At 54.1% G+C, this 22,970-nt stretch overlaps 1 protein-coding gene and 1 long non-coding RNA gene across 6 annotated transcripts in view; one reads left to right on the top strand and one right to left on the bottom strand.

The window, feature by feature from the left end:
* Slc1a7 (solute carrier family 1 member 7) overlaps positions 1–20,911 on the bottom strand; it is a 36,945-nt gene extending 16,034 nt beyond the window's left edge. The window contains exons 1-3 of the mRNA XM_021661294.2: positions 20,747–20,911; positions 13,385–13,464; positions 941–1,156 (exon numbers count right to left, since the gene is read on the bottom strand). Coding sequence (XP_021516969.1) covers positions 941–1,156; positions 13,385–13,464; positions 20,747–20,911 — 461 coding nt within the window. The remainder of the gene's footprint in view (positions 1–940; positions 1,157–13,384; positions 13,465–20,746) is intronic.
* On the top strand, positions 12,772–21,826 carry LOC132646861 (uncharacterized). 5 transcript variants are annotated; one of them, XR_009585197.1, is made up of 4 exons: positions 12,772–12,903; positions 13,391–13,499; positions 14,276–15,495; positions 18,396–21,826. It is a non-coding gene; the product is annotated as an uncharacterized LOC132646861 (long non-coding RNA). The 5 variants fall into 5 exon arrangements; XR_009585195.1 differs by having other exon boundaries at positions 12,782–12,903; positions 13,399–13,499; XR_009585198.1 differs by having other exon boundaries at positions 12,782–12,903; positions 13,399–15,495; positions 18,396–18,578; positions 18,693–21,826.
* The last annotated feature ends 1,144 nt before the right edge of the window (positions 21,827–22,970 follow it).

Genomic DNA, 22,970 nt, shown 5'->3' with positions numbered 1-22,970 from the left:
AGGTTTGTGCCTGCTCACCTCGCCCCCATTTATGCTCATTCTCCTGACTGCCACCCTTCCCCCCGCTGTGTTCCTGCCAGTCTTCCTGGTCCCACCCTGCACCATCCCAGTTCTGCTCTCCTCTCCTGCTGTGGTTCAAGGCCTCTCCAGAGGCCACAGGGAGCGTTCCATGCCAAACCTCGAGCTCCAGTGTTTGAGAGTTACGCTCTGGGCTGGAGCCGTGCTCGACGGCAGAGCATTTACCCAGCATACACAGGATCCCGGGCTGGGTTACCACCACTGCTGAAATAAATCAAATCATTTACTGTGGCTCTGAGAAGTGGACTCATGTGCCATGGTCTTTCACCCCCGATAGAGTGACTCCTCTAGAACAGGATACGTGGGATATCCTGATCCAGGCCTGGGCCCAGAGCTGGCACTGGAGGGTCAGGAGGGCAATCGATGGGCCTGTGGGAGCCTCTGCTCCATGGCAGAGTCTGAGCAGGGCTCAGGTCCATAGAGCTGGCTAAAGTAGTGATCCACAAAAGCGCTGTCCCGGGTGCCAGGCAGCCTGGTCGGAATCCTGGCACCTTGCCTCCCTGCTGGATAAACTGGGAAAGGCGCACCTCCTGTTTGAGTCTTGTTTTCTCATCTAAAGGGACCAACAGAGCAAAGGACGGGCTCATAACTACCAGCCTCCTGCCTTGCAGGCTGGGTGGCCACAGCAGCTGTGAGACCAGTCAGCTCCCAGCCTTCCTCAGCCCGCTCTTCCCTCACCTGCCCCCAGCCGCAGGGAGATGGCAGAGCAGATCCCAGTAGGCAACCCAGGGGCTGGGGCACAGAGACTTGCTACACCAACTTAGAGCTGACGTGAGCCTCCACGTTGTGTGTACCCTCTGGAGGCCACACAGGGGACTGTACTGGGCCTGGGGATTCCAAAAGGATATGGACAGGGAGTTACCGGACAAGGTCCAGGAGGGCATCAGCTGAGCTCATGACTGGCTTCCCGCTCTGTTCGGTCGTCTCCTTCTGCGCTGCACCACCAGGGTGGATGATGGAGACCATGATGATGCCCACAACCACGGCCAGGAAGGTGGTCCACAGGTAGTACGCCACAGTGAGGATGCCCAAGCGGCTGGAGGTCTTGGCATCCAGGGAGGCAAGGCCGGACATCAAGCTGAAGAGCAAGGTGGGCCAGGCTTGTGAGAGGCACGAGATCAAGCGCTCACCATGGCTCCCTCACCACTGTGCCCTCTGCCCTCATGTGCTACAGAACCCCCCCCCCCAGTCCTCCAGCCCTGAGCCTCCTAACCTCCCTTGCTCTGCCCTCTCTCTCTCTCTCTGAAAGCCGACTCTCCAGCCCAATACAGCACACCTCTGGGTCAGCACATACACTGGTTCCCCTCTGCATGGTTCCTCCCAGAAGCGCCCCTGCCCCTTGCTTGCCTGACTCCTCATGAGACAGGACCAGCCTGCATCACTTCTACAGGGAAGTTCTTTCACACTGCCAGTGTCAGGGGGCTGTTCTGGGGCTTCCCCTCTGCCCTTAGCCTCCTCTCTCACAACCCTGGTTGTCACTCTGTGTTTACCCGCCTAATGCAGACACAGGATTGAGCGCACGTGAGAGGAACATGTCTGACTTCTCTGTGGGTCCCCAGTGCTCAGCACCGGTGGACAGTGAGCAGGTGGCTACCCCAGGCTCACTGAAGGAACCAAAGAGTGAGGGAGAGACAGTGACCTCGCCTGACAACTGTCCATGTGACCTCTGACAAGCAAGTCTTTCTTCCGTCTAGGGGTCCATGAGAGCCCCCTCCCACATGAGGACACAGGCATCTCTTCCAGAGTGTACCTGAGCCACACCGCCCCCTTGCCTTGCCTGGCCTGGCCGGCACTGAGGTGTCTCTGCTTTGGGGGTGGGAGGGAGGGGAGTCGAGCAATTAATTAAGGAAATGCCTCACTTTGTTTCCATGCCAAAAGGATTTTCCTCCCAAGCCCTTTCGTTCTTTCAGATAAAGGAAGTATTTGTCTGGTTTTAATCATGTAAACAAGAGCAGATAATCTCCCCATTCCTCTTGCTCTCCTTAATGTCAGCCCTTTACCCTGCAGCGGCCAGCGCGGGGTATGCTGGGTCTGAACAAGGTGCCTAAGTCAGTCCAGGACAGGTCCAGAGCAGGCTCCAAGGCAGGTAGTGGAAGGGAGGGAGGGAAGAGGGGGAAGGAAGGAGGAAAGAAGGAAGGGTGCACACTCTCTCTTCTCCTCTGCCAGGAAGCCATATGCTAGTGCTGGACTTAGGGTTGGTCTCAGACATTAATCCCAAAGGCCAGTAATGGGATTGCCAGCCAGAGGGAACGGGGCTGCTGTGACCATTATCCAGGAAAGATTACCTCTGCCCTCCCTCAGCAGAACGCCGTAGTCAAGTCCACCTGCTGCAGGCCATTGGGAAGCCAGTCTCTGAGAGAGGCTGTGCCCTTGTTCACCCACATTAGTGTCCTGCTAGACCAGAACCCAGGCCAGCTCCAGGCTTGTTTGATTTTGTGTCTGCATCCTGTCCCTGACCCCAGGAAGCAGTTCCTCTGGCAGGAAGCAGGGAAGGTGACAGCCAAAAACATGAGGATACAAGGGGAGAAGCTGGGCAGATCTGTACAGTGAGAAAGGCAACAAGGAAGGGCAATTTCTGTTAGGGGAGAGGGCTCTAGCTAAGATCTCAGGGAGAGCTTCCTGAGGAGACCCCAGCGGAGTTCCTCCAGGATGGGGAAGATGTGGAGATGGGAGCCAGCAGGAGTGGGTGGCAGACGGTAACAGCAGGCTGTAAAGTAGGGGACACGGTGGTGCTCAGCGAGGTCAGCATTTGGGGGCTGTGTAAGGTGTGGTGACAGGACAGAAAAAACAGATCGCAAGTGGCCTTGAATGGCGAGTCAAGGGGGACTGGGAGGCGCCCCGGGGTGCAGAGGAGAGGGAGCAGGCCACTGCTTCCCAGACACCGTGTCCAACAATGTCTGTGAGAAAGGACAGAAGGAAAGACTCAAGTCTAGGTGGAGATGGAAGGGAGGTCCCAGGGTGAACTATGCACCCCACTGAAGCCACTGGAACGGGCAGAAGCAACATTTTGGACCTCAGATAAAAAGATGTCTGTGTACCATTGTGCTAGGCAGCCACCATAAAGGACAGAGCCATCAATGGAAAAGCAGTCCTAATGTATTGCGAAGTGGAAAAGTGATGTAGCAACAAGGTACCCCAAAGCCTCTTGGGAAATAGACCCCTCTCTGACTTGCAGTCCAGATTGACAGCTCGAAGGATTGTGGGTGGGGTGGGGGTGGGGCACGGTGAGAACCAGATTTCCAAAGGGCAAATTTCCTGAGGAGCCAGTGAGGTATACCAACTCGGAAACCTAGATGTGGGAGGCCGGGAGAAAATGCAAAGTCGCAGTTTGAGGACAGGGTGTCCCAACCCCAGACTGCACCCACCGCTGCCTGAAAGGATGTGATGACAGTTCTACCTGAGGCCATGCAACCCTGTACCGGGAATATCTGATATGTAGGGTATTTGATACCTGACCCCTGCGAAAGGGTCTGTCGACTCCCATAGGGATTTCGACCCCCACGCTGCTAAACTGACAAGTTAGGGGGCATTGGGGCTTGGGGGAAGAGTTAAGCTGTGGGACGCTTGCATGAGTGTGGCTAAGGGGAGTGGCAGTTTTCCAAGTGGAGGGAGCAGGGCCATTGGTACTTTGCTTTTTCTATTCCTCTGTTTTCTCTCTTATGTCCAGAATGAGCACATTTATGTGGGAGAAGACACAGCCAGACACTCTGCCTGGCAGCCACAGAAGCCGCTGTTTGCCAGGAGCTTTTCAGTTCCCCACAGACTTGCGTGTCTGTCTCATTCCGCTCTTCACCAGCCCTGTAAGTCAGCGCGGCACCCGAGGAACCTGATGTCCAAGCCACTCGTCAGCATTTAGATTAGCTAGTAGCTATTCATTTATTTTTAGAGGCTGGCCTCAAACTCCTTGGAATCTCCTTCCTCAACCTCCCAAGTACTGGAATTATAGGCCTGCATCCTTGCCCCTTGGTTAATTTTAAAAAGTTCTAAAAGAGCCGGGCGGAGGTGGCATAAGCCTTTAATCCCAGCACTCGGGGAGGCAGAGGCAGGTGGATCTCTATTAAGTTTGAGGCCAGCCCCTCCAGGTCTACAGAGTAAATTCCAGGACAGCCAAGGCTACACAGAGAAACCCTGTCTCAAACAAACAAACAAACAAACAAACAAGCAAACAAGTTCAAAAAGGCCAAGCCTGTCCAGACTACAAGAAGAAAAAGTAAAAGAAAACATGAAATCTATTTAATAATACTTTAACTCAGTATGCCAAACTTGCTACTATACACAATCAATGTGAAAAAATTTGCATTTTAATTAAAATTAATCAATATATGCACTAGCTGCAATTCTAGTGCTCGAAAGGCTAGTGGCTGTCTGTAGTGTGTTTTATTTTGTGTGCCCAGCCCGTTAAAGGATCCCCAGTTGGCGCCATGCCCTTCAGTGTCAGTTGGCTCTTGGACTTGTGGGCACAGGAGAGGATACAGAGAAGCCAGCAGAGGCTGAGAGAGACTGAGTAGGCCTGGAATAGCATTGGAGTAGGGTCGGAGATTAAGGTGAGAGGAGACGGTGGAGGGAGAAGGAAGGATGAGCAGGGCTACAGAAGAGAAGAGACTGAGCAGAGTGAGAATAGCAGACAGTCGGAAGTGAGCCGGGCCAGCAGAGTGAGGAGACAGTTGGTGACAGCTGAGCCAGGAGAAGCTGAGCTGAGCCTGGGAAGGTATTGCTAGGAGACAGTTAGGAGAAGAACCTATGGAGAACACACAAAATAGCGAAGAGAGGAAAAAGGCATAAAGCCAAAGCTCTCACGGCGGGCAGGCCAGCTCTGAGGGGACGGTGGAGCTCCTCAGAGTACTTCTAGAATGAAGACTGGAACAGGGTTCCTGACCCTTCTCCCCATGGTTTCTTGGTCCTGGTCTAAGATCCGGTTAGGGAGGATGACAACTGTCATGTGATCCAGCCTATGAAATCCCTTCTCAGTTCAGCTCTCAGAGTTCTGGCTTAGCCATAGCTGTACGGGGTAGATTTGTGGTGGCGAGCTTGCCGTCTGAGGAAGCAAGCAAGCAGAGTCTAGGGGACCAGCTATGGGGTGCTAGACCGAGGCTTACAGACAGAAGAGCAGGTCCCATGGGGATGACAGCAACCATCCCTCCTGGCTTAGGGTGGGGACGAGAGCTGGGTTGCCTATTCCCCTCCAGGCTCAGGAATGCTTCTAGGAATGCCTAGGCTCCCAGGAATGCCTAAGGTCAGTACAAGGGTGGGAACCCAGAGGCCTACAGCCCTCCCAAGCCATCTGCTTCACTACTGAGTGCCCAGGGACTGGGGATCAAGAGATTGCGGTGATTACAGACATTAGCTTATAGAGATGGTAGGGAGTTGGCCCTGGCTCCCGGCCTGCTTCCATCTGCAGGGATGGGGGAAGGGCGGCCTTGACTGCCAGGCTCCTGATGAAGGGGAGGAATGCCCATGTGCCTCACCTAGCTGCCACAACTCCCAGGTCGGCATTGGGAATCCCCCAATGTGCACCACATAACTGAGCAAGTAACACAATGTTGGGCAGGGTTGGAGGAGATTCCCATGAACCCCTGCCCACTCACCTCACCCACGAACTTCACTGCAGAGAGCCTGACCTTAGGCTGCGAGTGCCCTGCCTGGGCCTTTGTTCTCAGGTGACCCAGAGAACAGCGGAACAGCACTCTGGGCTGACCTTCCTCATTCTTCTCACCTGCTCCAGCCACCCTGGTCCCCCTGGGCTCCAGGAGGGAGGAAATGTGCTAGGTCTCTAAACGTTGCGCTCAAGGCCAAGGCAGGAGGGCAGAGAGTTTGAGGCCAGCCTAAACCATGTAGCGAACACCTGGCTTTCCAGATCCCTCTCAGAGTAAGCCTTAGTCTAGCTTGCTTCTAGGTCCTCAGAAGCCAGGGCCTACCTAGACCTGAGTGTCAGTTTGCTGATGTGATTTTAAACCTGTGTGTGTGTGTGTGTGTGTGTGTGTGTGTGTGTGTGTGTGTGTGAGAGAGAGAGAGAGAGAGAGAGAGAGAGAGAGAGAGAGAGAGACTGGACCAGATTGTAAGGACCGTTTCAGTTCTGGTGATTTTGAGCATATGTTCCCTAAGAACTGGTCCCCTGAGCTAACTTTATTCCCCCAGTGCTGAGGGGAGTTCCCTGGCACTGAGTGTTTTGGGCATTGAGGCTCTAGGACTTGGGGAAGAGATGGGGTGTCAGCAACCAGATGGAATTGAACAACAGTTGCAGACAGTAGACAGGGTCTTCGGGGCTCTGCTTTCGGCCTCTCCTTCCTAGTCATTTTATCAATGGCTTGGCCAAGGCCACCGGCAGCATGTGGATCCGATTTGTAGAGGATCACAAACTGGAGGGGAACAGCTGACATGCTAGATGAAGGACCCCAGCAAGCTGGGAGCACGGGCCAAGTCTGACACCATGAAACTGAACACAGACAGTGCTGGGCTGCCCTTGGCTTCGCGTGCTGGGCAGTGGGGACGCAGAGAAGGGTGGGAGGGAAGCCCAGCGGCTGCAGTGGCACGTGGGAAGGGGGTGTTGGCAGTTTATTTACCGGTAGGCTGATGAGTCACCCGGGACTCAGGGACATTAGTCCGAGGGCTCAAGGCTGCCACAGACCTGCCCTGAGGCTGAGGCCCACTGGGGAAGGGACAGGGAGGGTGTGGTGGCCCTCAGACAGCAGCTGGGGTCGACAGGCAGGATGAAGGCTTTAGGGGAATCTTCTGGAGTTCTGGGACAGGAGCCCCAGAGCGTGGGGGACGGCAGACTGGAATCCTGGGGCTGACAGGGGGCTGTGCAGTAACTGCACTCGGTGCCAGCAGTAACCTCCATCAGAGCCATCCTGCCCTGCAGCAAACCTCTCTGAGACTCTGCAAACGACACCCTGAGGTCCGTAGCGAGCACTCAGGTGTCCAGCATGACTCCTGCTGCCCGCCGAAGACCTGAGGAACAGGAATGAGCCTGACTCCTTGGCTCTGGCATTAGCTGAGTTCTCGGGCCAGGGGAAGTCAGTCTGCTCCACAGGCGAGGAGGTGTGTGTGTGTGTGTGTGTGTGTGTGTGTGTGTGTGAAGGTGCGTGGGCCAAGCGTGAGAGGGACTCCTGTCAGTCTTTCTAAAAGCACCCCCACCCCAGCAGATGACAGGCACAGTCTCTGACAGCAAGTGCCACGTTAGCGCCTGGTTCCACTTCCCAGATGGCTCTGCCACACCCCTTATCCCCCAGACGATTCCGTATAAGACTCAAGGCAGAGGCAGGACGTCTTGATGCCAGTTCACTCAAATATGGGCCATCTGGTCCCAGCACTCTCTTGGAAGTGCAGAAACTCCCCCAGAGCCTGGGCTCCCACCCCTCTGGGTCAGCAGCCACCATTCGCTACTTCCTAATGAGCAAAGCCAGAGCCAGGATAAAATCTACCTCCAGGCAGGAGGCTCTCCTATGGACCAGCTGCCCTGGGCTGCCTCTCAGCCTCCCAGGTGGGCTCCCCTGGACCTGTCTCCCTCACATGGCCCAGCGGGCCAGGCACGGGAGGGCACAGTCTCCACCCTGAGCAGCAACTTTCTAAACACACCTGCCAGGCTGGCCAGGACCAGGCTGTGCTTAGAAAGACCACCCCCGGGGGGAAGGGAAGGCCCTGTGCATGGGGGGCTGACGATGTCTGTCCCAAAGCTCAGGATGGAGCTGCCTGAATGAGGCTCTCCTGGGCCGTGAGCCTCCACAAGAGGATGGCAGGAACTCTTTCCAAACTGCCTGCCTCCCCAGCCCAGGTCACCACACCAACTATGCTGGGTACTTGCTCTGGGTACCTGGGGTCCCAGAAATGAATGAGGGGCTGTGGTCCTCAGGAACCTTGTTTAGTCGGTACAAGGCCTGCAGTGGAACAGCACAGATCCCTGGGTCAACACTGTGCCCGAGAGAGACCAATAGTAATCCATAGCCCACGAGGGAGCCAGACCCGCCTTCCCAGAGGTGGCTGCCCAGGGCATCCTGGGAAGGTGAGCAGGAAGCAGAAGTGGATACTGCAAGACAGGGCACATCTGGAATCGGTGGAGACTCTCCATTCCTAGGCTGAAGGTCTGTCTGCCTACCCTAACCTTGGTTGGGCTGTGTTTCCTCTTCTGACCAGCAAGGGTCTCAGCTTGCCTCTTGATGAGGCAAGAGGGCCAAGAAATGCTCCCACTGAAGGAGCAGCAGGGCTGTGCTCAGAAAGGCTCCCCCGGCTTCAGGGCTGAGTCCACAAGTTGAGGCAATACCAAGTCTGACACAGGCTGCAGCCACCTCCGGACTGTGGCCTGTCCCTCGGAGCCCGGAGAAGCTGCTCTGAATACTGGCTCGCAAACCAGACTTCAAGACTGCTTGGCCGGGGCCCATCTCCAAGGAGTCGGAACGTGGGTGTGTGGAGAAGCCTGCCAAACTGGAGTGCCTCGGCAAGCGGGGGACGATGGGCGGGAGACGTCTCTGACCAAACATGATTTCCTGACTCTAAGAAATACCTGTTAAAAACTCTTACCAGAAACAGGAAGGGGAGCAGTACATACATGGGCATACAGATGTAGCCTTCACTTGCTACAGACCCACAGGAAGCTTACACACACGCACACACACACACACACACACACACACACACACACACTCGTGCTAGGAGGCAGAGCTGACAGAACACTCTGCCATGCTCAGCCTCACTGAATCACAAACACATGGCCTCAGTTCCCTTGAACGATGCCTGGTTTGAGAACTGGAGGGGAGAGGAGGACTTGAAAAGAGGGAGAGTTGGAGGCTCTGGCTGGGTCCGGATGTCAGGCTCGCCACCCCCAGTTTCTGCGGTGTTCCCGTCTGTGGATGTGTGAGGTACTAGTGTGTCCCAAGGGCACACTAGCGGAGCCACGACGGGCCGCACACACTCCCACGCGCACGCGCACCCTCACTATCTGCTGAGCCCTGCCTTGTAAATTTGCACACAGTCTGCGTCTGTGGTAGGGCAGGGGCTGAGAACGCTGTAAATAACACAACTCAAGGTAACTCTAGAACCCTGGGCACAAAGCTGCCCCTGGGGATGTCTGTGATGGGAAAGGGCTCGGCTGTAGCCCCCCGTGGAAGAGTATATATAACAAGAGCCCTGAGGCGGGTGCAGGATGGAAACTCTTATGACATTTTGTTGAATGAAAACCAAAACAAGCAGGAGGCGGATTTGTTTTCACGGAAGAAATAGGAAGGTATCCTCCAAGAACTTAAAGGAGCAGAAAACTGTGGGTGTGTTTTGTTTTGTTTCTTTTTTTCCTGTTGTTCTATGTATTTAAACAGAAAGGTGTGTGCACAGTGAGCGCCCTTACCGGGATGAAGTGGGAAAGGAGGATTTCTAGGTCCAGGGGCATTAGTGAGAGGACTCAGGGTTGAGGAGAGGGGCAGCGGAGGGCTGAGAGTGTCGCCCACCCTGCCGGCCTCCTGGGTGCCGGCCCCGACGTGAGGAGACTGCTGTGGCAGACACTGCCCGCCAGCCCATCGTTCTCACGTGGCACAGACAGGGGGTCCTCTTGCTGCCACTTTCACTCTGGGAAAAATCAGTGGCAGGTGTGAGCTGAGGAGGGACTTGCTGCCCAGGGGAAGGGGCCCTCTGTGGTTTGATGGGAGATCTGCAGAGTTGTGGAAAGGCAAGTCAGTTTTCAACAGAGGCCCAAGGGTCCTCTTCAAGGAAAGACTAAAGCACCAAACCCTCCTCCTCCTCTTCATTAAAGTTAGTGGCGGTGAACACCAGAGCACCCACAGAGCCAGCAGGCAGGAAAGGCCCTCAGAGTGAGCCTGGGAGGGAAAGGGGAAACCGAGGCTCAGACCCCAGGCTGTGAATCCCAGGCCATGCTGAGGAGTCTGAAGAACAAGGAAGGACGAGTGCTTGGGTGTGATGGAGGAAGAGGCCCCAGCGTCTCTGTGGCTAAAGCAGGGGCACACATCTTCTCTGCCTTCCTGAGTCCCACAGTTCAAGAAAACAGAGATTGCCCGGGGCAGAGTGGAGGGTCCCTTGTAGGTCTGCTTCAGGGGGTGGGGGATGGAGAGCACAGCCCTCTGAAGGGAAATCTCCCGCCTTCAGAGAACATGGAATTGAATCCCCCCCCCACAGATAAACACATACAAGAGGGGTCTGCAGCTGGAACCAGGTGGAGCCTCACACAGCCTCACACACAGACCACAGAAAGCCCCAGGGCAGAACTCTTGGAGAAAGGGTTCCTCTGTGTAACATCCCTGGCTGTCCTGGAACTCACAGAGATCTGCCTGCCTCTGCCTCCCCAGTGCTGGGATTAAAGGCGTGAGCTACCTCCCCAGCCCAAAAGATAAGTCTTAGCCTCCCTCAGGACTCAGTTCAAATGTTGGCCATGAGACTTGTCCCGGGCTCTACCAGCAATGCTTTCCCATGACCCTTTACTCTTTGAGTAGGCACAGGCACCTGCTATGGCCTAGAGCTTGCCGGGGCAGGGAGAGTCACAAAAGAAAGGAGCAAGAAAACAAAAACAATGGACGCTGGGCCCCCAGATGAGAAGAGGCCCAGCCCGCCCTACTCAGGGACCCTGAGGGACACGGAGATGCTGAGACAGGGACCTAAGCAGGCTTGGACTTTGGATACGACAGGCAAAGGAGGCTGAAGACGCTAATGTGTTCTCCCAGCTGCCGGGGAAGTTGCTCCCTCTGAGACCAACTGACGTAGAGCAGGGGGTGTTCTAGGGAGTTGGGTGGAGAGTCCTGGGCTGTAGGATCGTGAGAGAAGGAGGAACAAGAGGCAGCAGCTCGGAGCTGTCTGAACGGCTGTGTCAGCATCTCTGTCAGGGACTTCCCAGGGGAGGCAAAGCATGCTGTCCGTGCTATGACCCCTGACAGCAGAAACAGGGTTCACGGAAACACCCGTAAGTTAGGAATAAGCGGGCAACACCCATCATGCACTGGGTTGTTCGAAGTCTACCCCTTTCACAGCAGCCCCATGAGCAGGGTGCTGCTCAGGCTCCCATGCCCATTTAGGGCCATTTAGTCCCTGATCTCGGTGGTTCCCGTCAAGACTGGCAACCTGGAACTACATTGGCATGGACTTCACACCCCAAACCCCAAATAACTAAATAACCATTGAGAGGCAGGACACATGCCTCTAACGTGATTCCCAAAGGTCCTTCTTTTTCCTGGAACCCTGTGCAGGATCCCAACTTCACCCGCCCCCTCTGCCACAGCGATTCCCACGGCCACAGATAGCCAAGGGCAGGCTAAGGGCTGGATCAGATTCTGGACGGAGGAGACTCAAGGGTTAAAAGATACCAGACTGGGGGAGAATGGCCAAGGTGGGCACCAGCGGAGCCCCACCGGCCTCACCTTCCTATCACTGGACCTCCCAGATGCGGGGGGGAGCTCCAAGGCAGCCTTCTCTCACTCTCCTGTCTCTCTCCAGTCAACCAGAGTCCCAGGTGGAAGTCAGTGTGAAGGATGGGGGGAAACATGCCCAGTCCCCCGGGACCTTGCATCCAACCCTTTTAATGGAAGAGCGCTGCCGGTGAATCGCTCCTTGCTGGGGTAAGCGGCCATTCCGGGGAGAATGCTCACTCCTGCCGCCACTGGGCTTTGTAAAGGCACCCAGGTCCCAGAGTGAGGCATGTCAGACGGGACTGGAAATACATTCACCCGGTGGTTCTGACACATCCAGGAAGGAGACACGGGTTGTCACCCACAGCTACCAACAAACAAGGAGGCGGGAGGATCTCCCAGACGGGAGGGATCCTGAGCGCAGGTAAGGTTTTAAGTTAGAAGAGAGGGTCTTGGGGCAGCATAAGCGAAGGTGGGAAGATGGCATGGTTGTCAGTGATTGGGTGGCCAGTGTGGTCCAATCAGTTGGATGTCCTCTGTTCCCCCAAGGCAGATGCTACAGAAAGCCACTGACTTTGGGGGCACAGCCCGGAGCCCCTGTGGTGGAGGGGCAGCAGACCCCAAGCCAGCTGGAGGAAGGCTGTACCCCAAGACGATCAGCTTTGAGACCTTACCCTGCTTTGGGTCCCTTCTTAGTTCTGGTGGAGTAAGCCCAGGCTGAGGCCTGGCGTCTGAGCTGGCTAGAACAGCGCTTCTCATTGGCTGGAGCCACCTACATGGTGCCCTTACCAGAGCAGCACTCCTTAGGACGGGAACACCAGCCCAGGGCTGACTGCTCAGGGACAGCGTGGATGGAGGCCGGAAGACGGGCAGGACTAGGCATAAGACCTCAGCCAACAAGGTGGAACTCCAGTCCGACTAGAGAGCCGACATTGTGTGGTGCCTGTGCCCTGACTACCTGCCCAGGCAGCAAGGACAGTTGAGGCACTGCAAAGGGACCCAAAGCCACCCAGAAGGGAGCCCGTTTCACTTCCTTAGCTGCTGCAGAACTGTTTCCCTGCCGAGTTTTGCCTAGAGACTAAGTTCTGGATCTTCAGTACGCATCGCAGGACTGAGTCCCTGGCAGACATGCTCAGGAGTGCTGAGGTAGCTGCTGACTCATTAGGCGCGTGTTCTGAGGTGAGAGTCTTTGGGAAGCTAAACGGACAAGGCAGCAAGTGAATACATACAGAGTCACAATGAACAGGGAGTGCGTTGGGGGAGGGCAGGGCAGAATGGAATCTAGCAAGAATGAGGGCAGGACTTCCAGGCGGAGGGGCTTTCCAAGGAGGCGACTCTACCATTGCTGAGATACAAAGGAAAAAGAGGAAAAGAAAAGAGGGCTCCACGGCAGAAGGAACAGGATGCCAGAAGGTCCCAAGTCCGGGCAGGGTCTGTCTGATCAAGGACCAGAGGCCCAGAGGGCTGGCAATGGTGGACATGAGATGAGGTAGGCTTGGCCCAATCTGCTTTCCTGAGATGGTTCTGGCCACTGGGTGGAGAATAGATGGTCATGGAACAAGAGCTGAGGTGTGGAGACCAGCAAGGTACCTCTGGGTCCGCATGAGGAAGAGAGCTCTGTGCCTGTGTGGAGGTTGCATCCTGCCAGGAGACAGTCAGCTCAAGTTGCTGACAGTCTGGCACTGGACAGGGAAAGAGCCAGAGGACTGGGAAGCTGCAGTGGCCATTTACTGACAGCGGGAAGTGGGAGAGAGGTCAGCGCCCAGCGAACTCTCCCATTGGTGACACTGAAGTTTAGGAAAGTGAACTGGTTCTGTGAGCCATCATGGCAAGGGCACTAGGCAGCTCGTTGATAGCCGTGGGACTCACAGGAGAGGCGGGGTGCTCTGTTCTTTGAGGGTACTGAGGTCACAGGTGGTTATAGTTTTCATGTGAAATGTCCATGCCCCCCCCGCCCCTCCTCCTCTCACCTGGAGACCACCAGGGGTAGGATCAGCATCTTCAGCATCCTCATCAAGAGTTCTCCAGGGAACTGGAAGTAACTGATCTCCTGAAAACACAGCGAGACCTGGGTCAGAGCAACAGGTACAGACTTCGGATCGCCTGCTTCCTTACCGTCTTCAACACACTGTCCAGTCTGCGTGCTCCGGTCGGGCACCCAGGCGGCAGGAGTCAGAGAGAAGAAACCGGTTCTAGAGCCAAATGACCTGGATCCTGATGAGCCCCTCCTGCATAACCAGCCTGTGGCCTTAGCCCCCTGAGCTTCCTCCGCTCTAGCAGGAGGATACGAATCACTTCAGGGAGTCGTTGTGAGGCGGTTGAGGGACCGCATGAGCACTTAGCACCTCGCATGGGGGGGGGGTGCCTTCCCTGTCAGCACCAGGCAGCCACCCATCCCCGGGGTGGAGTCTGCAGGAGGGCTGGGATGCATGTTGTCTCTGCAACCCACACTAGGCCTGGCATCACGCTGGGGACCCCAAGATGGGCTAAGCCAGGTTCCTGCCCCAGAAAAGGCTCCAGTCTAGCCAATGAAGAGATTGACAGATAAGCCACAGCCTTCACGAATTCTGGGAAGATTCCCTCTGCCAGCTTACCCCTGAGAAATCCTGGGTTTGGGGGCAGAGGTACCACTCAGAGCAAAGGACCCTCGTTGGGCCTTTCACGGGTGCCGTATCCTTGTCCAGACAGCTTGTAACCCTCCTGGTAGGGATGAAGATGCTCTAAAAGGACATGTGTTCCCCCCTTTGGCTATCAAACCATTGAGACACACACTCCAGAGAACTGGAATGCCCCAGGAGCCTCGTGTTGGGAGGAAAGGGCTGACGTCTGGTCCCAACCGGAAAAAAGATCTTGTCTTCCAGGAAGGGATTTCATACTGTTCTGGGGACTTGTCAGACCACCTTGCAGAAGAAAGAGGAGCCAAGACAAGGATGAGTCGATGGCTGTGGGAACACAGCTGGGACGGCTTGGCTCCGGGCACCTCTTACCCTTTATTTACCCTTTTTAAAGATAAGTTATTTCTTTATATTTTATGTACATTGGTGTTTTGCTTGCATGCATGTCTGTGTGAGGGTGTCAGATTCCTTAGAACAGGAGTTAGACATTTGTGAGCTGCCATGTGGGTGCTGGGAGTTGAACACGGGTCCTCTGGAAGAGCAGCCCGTGTTCTTAACCACTGAGCCATCTCTCCCCTCTATTCACTCTTAAACCCGCATGCCACGAGCCTCTCTGATTCCTTTCCTGGTGTGGCCACATGGAGTAAACCTTCAGGTTCCGCCTTTCACTATCACTTACTTCTTTGGTTGATCTTTTGAGGGTGAGCCTGAGCCTAGTTTATCAAGGCTACCAGGGCCTGGGCTTAACCGCTACCGGCCCTGGCCACAAGCTGCTTCCCACCGGCAGCCCACAGGAGCGGAACCCAAAGCGAGAGGCAGCGTAATGGACGGATTGCCGGGAACAGCCAAGTGTGCCTTCCAGATGATAACGGAACCCTGTCCTTCACTTGTTCCACAAAACAACTCATGGTTTGTCTGAAATTCTAACACAACCGAGGTACTGTTTCCAAAGCTTGACCTCAGGTTTCCTGTTTCTGGCAGACCTTGACTGGGATCCTTATTCCAGAGACGGGGTGTGTGGCCGATGGAGGCTCAAGGATCTGTAGACACCATCCAACTTACATATTGGTGCCTGAAACTATTTTAAAAACTAGTGCCAAGCCGGGTGTGGTGGCACACGCCTTTAATCCCAGAACTTGAGAGCACAGACAGGCAGATCTCTATGAGTTTAAGGCCAGCCTGATCTATGTAGTGAGTTCCAGCCCAGCCCAGGGCTTCATGGTGAGATCTTGTCTCAAAGGAAAAAAAACAAAAACAGAAGAACAATGATGAAACATAATGATTTGTTAATGGTTCAATGCTTTGGAAAGCCGCAAGCCAAAGAACTGTGGTTCTGTCTAGATCCCGTGCAGCCCATTCATGCCACAGACAAGGAAGCTGACCTGGGGAGAGGAGGTGACGTGCTACCTGGGGACGAGCAGGAGAGAGCACTGGGCTCCCTCTCTCCATTAGGTTACATTTCCAAGGTGACAGAAAAAGCGCACAAAAAATATACTCATTGCCTCCCGTGCCTTTATCTTTGTGTGTATCCAGAACTGTAAACCTAGGCTCGTGCATATCTGTTTCCTCTACTTTTTTTCTTTTGCATTAATTGTGTGCACGTGTGTGTGCCTGTGCATTTATGTATGATGGCACGGAAGTGTTGGTCAGAGGAGAACTTCTCTCCTTCCACCATGGACTCAGGTCAGACTGGCCGGACAGGCGCTTTTATCCGCTGAGCCACCTTACAGGCCCAAGGCTAGCAATACCCGAGTCAGTCATCAAATACTGTTCACTGATGAGCCAAGCAAGGTCCTTGCGGCTGTGCCGTTACTTGCACAACTTACGTTTTGTCCCTGAAATTAAAAATTGACTGTTTTCTATTTGCTTTGTTTTCTTTGAGCCTCTCATTAATTTCTTCCAAATGCTTTTCTATCTATTAAAACATCTAAGCAGGCATTTCCTACAACAGAAGCACACCCGTTCTCTTTTATCTCATCTGGACCTCATCCTCCCTGTTCTGGGCTGGGGGAGGGGAAGGGGCTGTTCTCCAGGCCCAGCTGCTGTCCTGGCCTCTTGGCTTTCGTTATGGGATTTATCCTGCACGTAGGATCCAGCGTTTCTTGAGTCATCTGTTTTGCTGGTTTCCATCCTTATTTTGCCGGACCATCCCCTTTTGGTAGCTTCCTGAGGAAAGTCCTTCCCTCAAATTACCTCTCTCCGCGTTCTTCCCCCTGACAACAACCTGGTTACTGGCTACATGTTAACAGTTCTCTTTTCCGGCCTCTGATTTATTTTGTTAGTAGTGCATGTGTGTTTTATGTGCATGTGTGTGTGCACCTGTGTGTTGTGTATGGGTGGGCATACAGGACAGGGCACACCGGTCAGAGGGCAGCTCTGTGGAGCTGGATCTCTCCTTCCACCTTGCGTGGGTTTGGGGGAGCAAACTGGCTGTCAGGCGTGCACAGTGAGCATCTGCTCCTGTGAGCCCTTGGCGGGCCTTCCTCTTCCAGTTTTGAAGAGATGCTCTCCCTTAACCTGCCAATCGGTGCCTTCTCCCCTTCCTGCCATTTGAGGCTCACCCATTCATCTCCAATTCCCTGTAATTTCACTGCGATGTGCCATTATAGGGGAAGAGCGTCCTTCCTTCCTTCTCTTTCTCTTTCTGTACTTTTACTCTTATATTTTCTGCAAGTTTTCTCTCCTCCATTTTTTTATTGGACACTCTTTCCTACTTCGTCATTTGTGTGGATTTGTTAGATTTCTACACCTCTTCTCCAGCTACTGAAGTTTTGATATTGGTTCTTCTTTTTGAAAATTCCAAATGTTCTTTTTTAATTCTTGACACAAGCCAGGGTCATCTGGGAAGAAAAACCTCAGCTGAGAGAAAAAAAAAAAAAATGCCTTCATCAGATTGGCCTGAGCCAAGTCTATGGGGGATTTCCTCCATGAACGATTGATGTGGGAGGACCCAGCCCATTGTGGGTGGTGCCGCCCCTGAGCTGGTGGTCTCGGGCTGTATAAGTAGCCAAGCTGAGCAAGCCAGTGAGCACGGGTGCTCCATGGCGTTTGCTTCAGTTCCTGCGTCCAGGTTCCCTCCTTGAGTTTCTGCCCTGACCTCTTTTTGTGCTGGGCTACAGCTGCAAGCTTAAATAAACCTTCTCCCTTCCAAGGTGCTTTTGGTTGTGGTTTTCATCACAGCAATAGAAACTGAACGAAAGGCCGGGCAGTGATGGCATACACCATTAATCCCAGCACTCCTCTGAGGCAGAGGCAGGGAGATCTCCATGAGTTCAAGGCCAGCGAGTTCCAGGACAGCCAAGGCTACACAGAAAAATCCTGTCTCAGAAAACCAAACCAAAGCAAACAAACAACATGTTTGATGTTTGTGGTGCTGGGATTGGAGACCTATGGCTTTGGGTATACTAAGAACACGGTAACACTGAGCTATGCTGCTACCCTTATAGCCCATTTTAAAAATTGCACTTATTTATTTACTTGTGAGCATGTGTACGCAGACATGTGCTTCATATAGCACGCCTGTGGAGGTCAAGGAACAAACAGCCAGGAGCCAGTTCTTTCCTTCCCTCCTGAGTCTCCTGATGGCATATAGGTCATCAGGCTTGATGGAGCACCTTTACCTGCTGAGCCATCTCGACAGCCCTCAGTCTGTCCTATGATAACTGTACTATCTCTCATGTCTCCAGAGATTCCAGGGTTCTTCTGGGGATGATGCATCTAGAATGCCAGTGTCTATGGATCGCTGCAGGCATGTACCTCCCCACTGCCCCTCTCTCTGTCACTCTGCGGCTAAGCACCTGCTGTCACCTTTGAACTTCTCCCCTGCTTTGCCTTCCCGCAGAGCCCTTTGTCATTCTTCAGTCCCTGCCTTCTGGGCTCCACTGAATGGGATTACCCAGCTCCACCCATCACTCCCTAGGCTGTCTAACCACCCATCTTTCTCAAGGACTCTTTTTGCCTTCTCTTTGGTTTGGGTAGTTTATATCTTTGAAATTATTCCATCATGGCTGAAGAGACATCCCAGCAGGTAAAAGGGCTTGCTGCCAAGCGGACAATCTTTTAAGGTCAGTTCCTGGAGGAGAGAACTGACTCCTGCATTGTCCTCTGACTTCTGTGGTGTGTGTGTGTTTGCAGATGCATGCCCGTGCACACGCACATACACACAAAATAAATGTAATATAAATTTTTAAAAATTTCATTGAACTCCTGGGAGGGAAAGGAAATAGATGTAACCATAAATCCCCTTGGCCTAAGTGGAAGTCTCAAACAAGTCTCTATTTTTAAATGAAGTATTTACATCTAAAGGTAAAATCACATTAATTTTGTGAGTTTCTTTTCACAAATAGAAAATTCTCTTGTTTTCCAGATTGTTGATGATTTCTGCCTGTTGCGTAAGAAGTTGTTGGAAGAAGAGTTTGATGTCTGAGTCACAGGCAAAGAGACCAAACAGAAAAATCCTGGATTTCAGAGGACAATGCTCAGAAAGCCACTTCCTGCCAAATGAATGTTCTCAGACCCTATCTACGCCCTCCTTCAATGTATCTGGCAGGTTAATCCAGACCTGAACGCATCCGCATGTCCAACACGGTGGGGAGGGCAGCCCTGACACAGGAGGCCCCAGACAATCCGGCTGTCACTGACACACATTCTGATCTGTTTTCAGAAAACACTCTTCCTGCAGGAGATAAATAGCTGCTGCTCAGGAACCGGAGCCACACTGAAGAGTGCCAGGGTCACCGCTGGTTTCATTTGGGCCATCCCCGTGGCCTTTGTGCCTCACACCCCTTGAGGCTCACGTCTTGGGTTCAAGAAAAATCCATGCAGCCAGCAGGATCCTGACAACCTGAGTCCAGTCCCTGGACCCCCACATTATGCATGGATGGAACCTACTCTTACAGCCATCCTATAACTTTCACACACAAATAAGCAAAAACCTTAAGTAGCCTGTGGGAGAAACAGACACCGTTTAAAGAGCTTGGAACAGGGCAGCCGGCAGTTACAGCGCCACAGTGGAGGAAGGTGCCCGGGAGGAGGCATGAGGCAGGACTCATGTCAGAGGGATGCTTCCCTCAAAAAAGGTACTGGCTGCTGCAGGTTAGAGCATTTGCTTCTTCTCTTGTTGCAGGGAGCAGCTGGCTAGCGGAGCTTCTTCAAGGGAGGATGGTTTATTGCGGCTCACAGGCTGAGGATCCAGCCACTCACCAGCAAGGCACCAGAGCCAGAACACCAGCAGCTGGCCACCCTGCAGAGTCAGGAAGCAGAGAGAGACCAATGCTGGGCTGGTGCCCGCCTTGCTTTCTCCTTTCGTTTGCTCTGCCCTCTCCCCCCACCCACCCCAACCCCACCCTATGGGATGGTGTCTGCCCATCACAGACAGACTTTGTTGGGGAGACAAGAGAGGAGGTGAAGTGACAACCAGTAAGCGCTTACTGTATGCCAGACATAGCAGATCTTTATCCTCTTCAACAGTTCTAGGAGGTGTATATGCTCCGTTTACTCCGCAGATAAGGGAAGTGAAGCCAAAGTGGAAAGAGCAATTAGCCCAGTCATTGCGGGGTTGACGGTCAGGGCCCTGTGTTTCTGGACTCCTTGCTTCTTTTTAAGGCGGTAAGCAGGCTTGTCCCACGATGGGGACATGATCCCTTTAATGGAAGATTTGTGTCTGAGTCTGGAGCCTGCCTCCAGCTTCGGGAACACTGTGATGTATCGGTGAGTTGAAGGACAAAGGATCTATGGGGCCGGGACTCTCCAGGGGCCTGTTGACAGGCTCTTCGAAGACAGACTCCTCAGAGCCCTCTTTTCCAGTAAGCCCTCATGGAGCAGCCATAGCCAAAACCCTGCTAAGTGAGACCCCCGCCTCGTCCTCCAGCCCCTTGAGATCTGATCCGAGTTTTCTTTCCCTCTTCTCCATATTTGATTCCTTGTCTGCACTAGGCAAGGGCTTTCCTCTTGACATCTCTTGTCTCAGTTGTTTCCTGCCCACTGACCTGTCCCTCTGTGCCTGGGCTGTGAACCCCTGTTGTCTCTGTTGCGGGGGGTGGGAGGGAGTTTAGGCTTGTCTGCCCAGCCAGCCTTAGCGCCTGTCTTCATGGTCCTGAACTGTGTCTTCCTTGATGGAACAGGCGTCCATATTGTCTAAGGTAGCATCCGAAGCAAGCTAGTGCCCACATGACGCACTCATGCCGCAGCCTGTGCTCTTCACCGTCCGTCTCCCGCTTCCAGCCAACACCCAGGGATCACGCCGAAGGGTGGATCTGCACAGTCATGGCTTTACACGGATGTCTCCAGCCCCTGGTGATGGGAACCTTCCAGCTTTTGCTCCCTGCAACCCAGCCCCTTATTCTCCAGGTGTATTCCGACAGCCCACCTCCAGATAAAAGGCTTGACCCCTTGCTTCCAAACCTCATAGGAGACCCATCCTGGATCCTGGCCATGAGGGCCCGGTAGGGGGTATTCCCTGAAGGCCTCCGATCACCCCCACCCTTGCCGCCCTCCATCCTGAACTTCTCAGTGGTGTGCCTTATCCCCGGCCACCTTACTGTGCTGGTTATGTGGCTCTGGTGCCACTCTGTCTGCCGTTTAACTGACACCCCATACTCGTGGGTATTTCTCACACCCATGGTATAGATGGGAACTCTGAGGCCCACAGAAACAATGGTTGACCTACTGTAATGATACCCCAGCCCCGCAGACCCACACACCCCGGGGGGGCCTGACCTGTGGCGACAGGCGCTGGGTCCTGAGGAAGAAGCCAAGGAGGCAGCCCACGATGACAGACAACACCGACAGGATGAGTAGCCCGTTGTGTTTACACACTGCCCGCCCTCGAGCCAGGACAGCGCCCAGCGCCATGCTGAGCCCAGCCCGTTGGCACCATTCCATGCACTGGAGGCCGTGTCCCAGGTCTGGGCCGGAGGCACGAGCCTCTCTCCTCGCAGGTGAATGGGGGGGCCCTAAGCACCTACGGCCAGCCTTGCAGCCATGGTCTGTGCAGCCGCCCAGAGGGAAGCCACAATCCTATTACCAGCCGCATCATTAGGAGCTGGGCGCAGATTAGGGCCTGGGAAATTAGAGCAGGCCACGTGGTTGGGGTGTCCAGCCCTCAACGCCAAATGCTTCTCCTGAAGAGGGGAGGGGACCAGGTACCACGACAGGAAGCGGACGCGCATCAGCCCCACCTCATTCCCAGAAGCTCTGGAAACAAGGCAGTGAGGTACCAGTCACTGCCTGCCTCAGTAAGTGTGCAAGGGGCCTCTGGTGGCTGTCCTCCAAGCATGTGGTTGTTTTAGCTTGATCTGTGCTCTCGCCAGTCCCCAGGAGTAGGGGATGTGAATGTGTCACCTTGCCAGTGCAGATTCAGAGGTAGAAGGACCGAATGCTGAGGCCAGGCTTGCCCTGGGTGCTACCACCACCCCTGGGGACCCAAGCCCGCCACCTCGGGCCTGGGTTCCAGTCTCCTTGTCATCCAGAGAGGGACTGAGATGCTGAGAGCCTGAGTCCCTCAGCACGGTCACTGAGCTGGCATTTGACAGAGCAGGCAGAGCAGGGTCAGGTGAGGAGTTTAGACTTGAGTTCAGTTGCTCAGACTCCAGCTGAATGTCAACAGGAAATGAATAAACTTTCTTCCAGGATGCTCCAAGCCCAAGATGCTCACTCACCCCGTATCCCTCAGGGACTGTTTTTTTTTTTAAATTTTTAAAGTATTCTTGCTTATTCTTTTTTCACACATACACACAACATATCTTGATCACATCTGAACGAAAAAAAAAAAGAAGTAAATAAAAAGAATTAAAAGAAGGACATGACGTTCCTGTGGTGGAAGAGAAGGTTTATTCTAAATAGGAGGAAGAATACTGCCAGAGGTATCTGGGAGAGCAAAGCGAACATGGTCAGGCTGAGCCAGGCCGTGTGAGGAGGCAGGGGTGGGATGGGGAGGAAGAGCAGAGAGGTGCCACTGACCAACAGGAGCGACAGAGAGACTGGAGGAGCCAGAAATGGCTGAGTTATGTAGGGATCAGAGGATGCGGGGAAGCAGCAGCCCAGTCCCTGGGCTGGAGGATTGAGGGCTGGGGACAGGGTATGCCAGCCAGGACCGAGGGATGCTGGGAGGACCTGGGGCCAGCCTGGCCTTTGATATGTCGGTAGGCACGTCAGCCATTTGTCCTGGCTTGAGACTTCACAGCACGCACCTACCACAGCATCTCCTCCTGGACCCTCCCCAGCAATGCTGCTTCTACTTCCCTGTCATCTTCTTCTTTTTCTTCTTTAAATAACCCAGAGTGCAATTAATGCTGCCTGCGTGAGCATGGTTGCATGCATGCATGCGGAAAAAATGACTCCCCTTCCCGCTGCGGCCACCAGTTGCCAGTAGCTCCTGAGCTAAGGGTGGAGCTTACAAGCCCCTCCCCCATCCGTGCTGGCATTGTTGACCAGCTTGACCTCACAGGGACAGCCGCAGCTGTTGTGGACTCCTGAGTGCAATGGCCATGCCATGTCCAGCAGAGGGCATGTCACAGCCCTCCTCCCCATCCTTCAGCTTGCCCCCTCTCCTTTCTGCTTCCTCTCCTAGGGTGTCTCCCGAGCCTTGAGGGGTTGGTCTAAAGGGCCCATTTAAGGTGAAGCCTTCCACAATCATTCCCAGCATGCAAGGAGAAGTTTCTCTGGCTGAGGCTGACAATGAGAGTAAGCGTAACTTTTGAGAAGGCAGTTTAACCACAAGCCTGTCCAGCAAAACCATACTAGGTCCTCAGCCCAGCAGGGTCTGTGACTCTACAGACACAGGCCTCTGACCGGGTGTAAGGCACCACGGCCTGCTAGTCTTAAAGATGGCAAAGCCCAGGAGATCTGCGTTTGAGACCCAGCTCGGCTGCTCACTAGCCGTGTGACCCTGGACAAGCCATTTCATCTCACTCTGCCTTAGCCTCCTGACTCCTAAAGCAGG

The sequence above is a fragment of the Meriones unguiculatus genome, chromosome 12 (assembly GCF_030254825.1).
Source record: "Meriones unguiculatus strain TT.TT164.6M chromosome 12, Bangor_MerUng_6.1, whole genome shotgun sequence".
In the NCBI taxonomy this organism is placed as follows: Eukaryota; Metazoa; Chordata; class Mammalia; order Rodentia; family Muridae; genus Meriones; species Meriones unguiculatus.
Note: the sequence above shows the minus strand (reverse complement) of the source record. Positions and strands in the feature narration are given on the sequence as shown.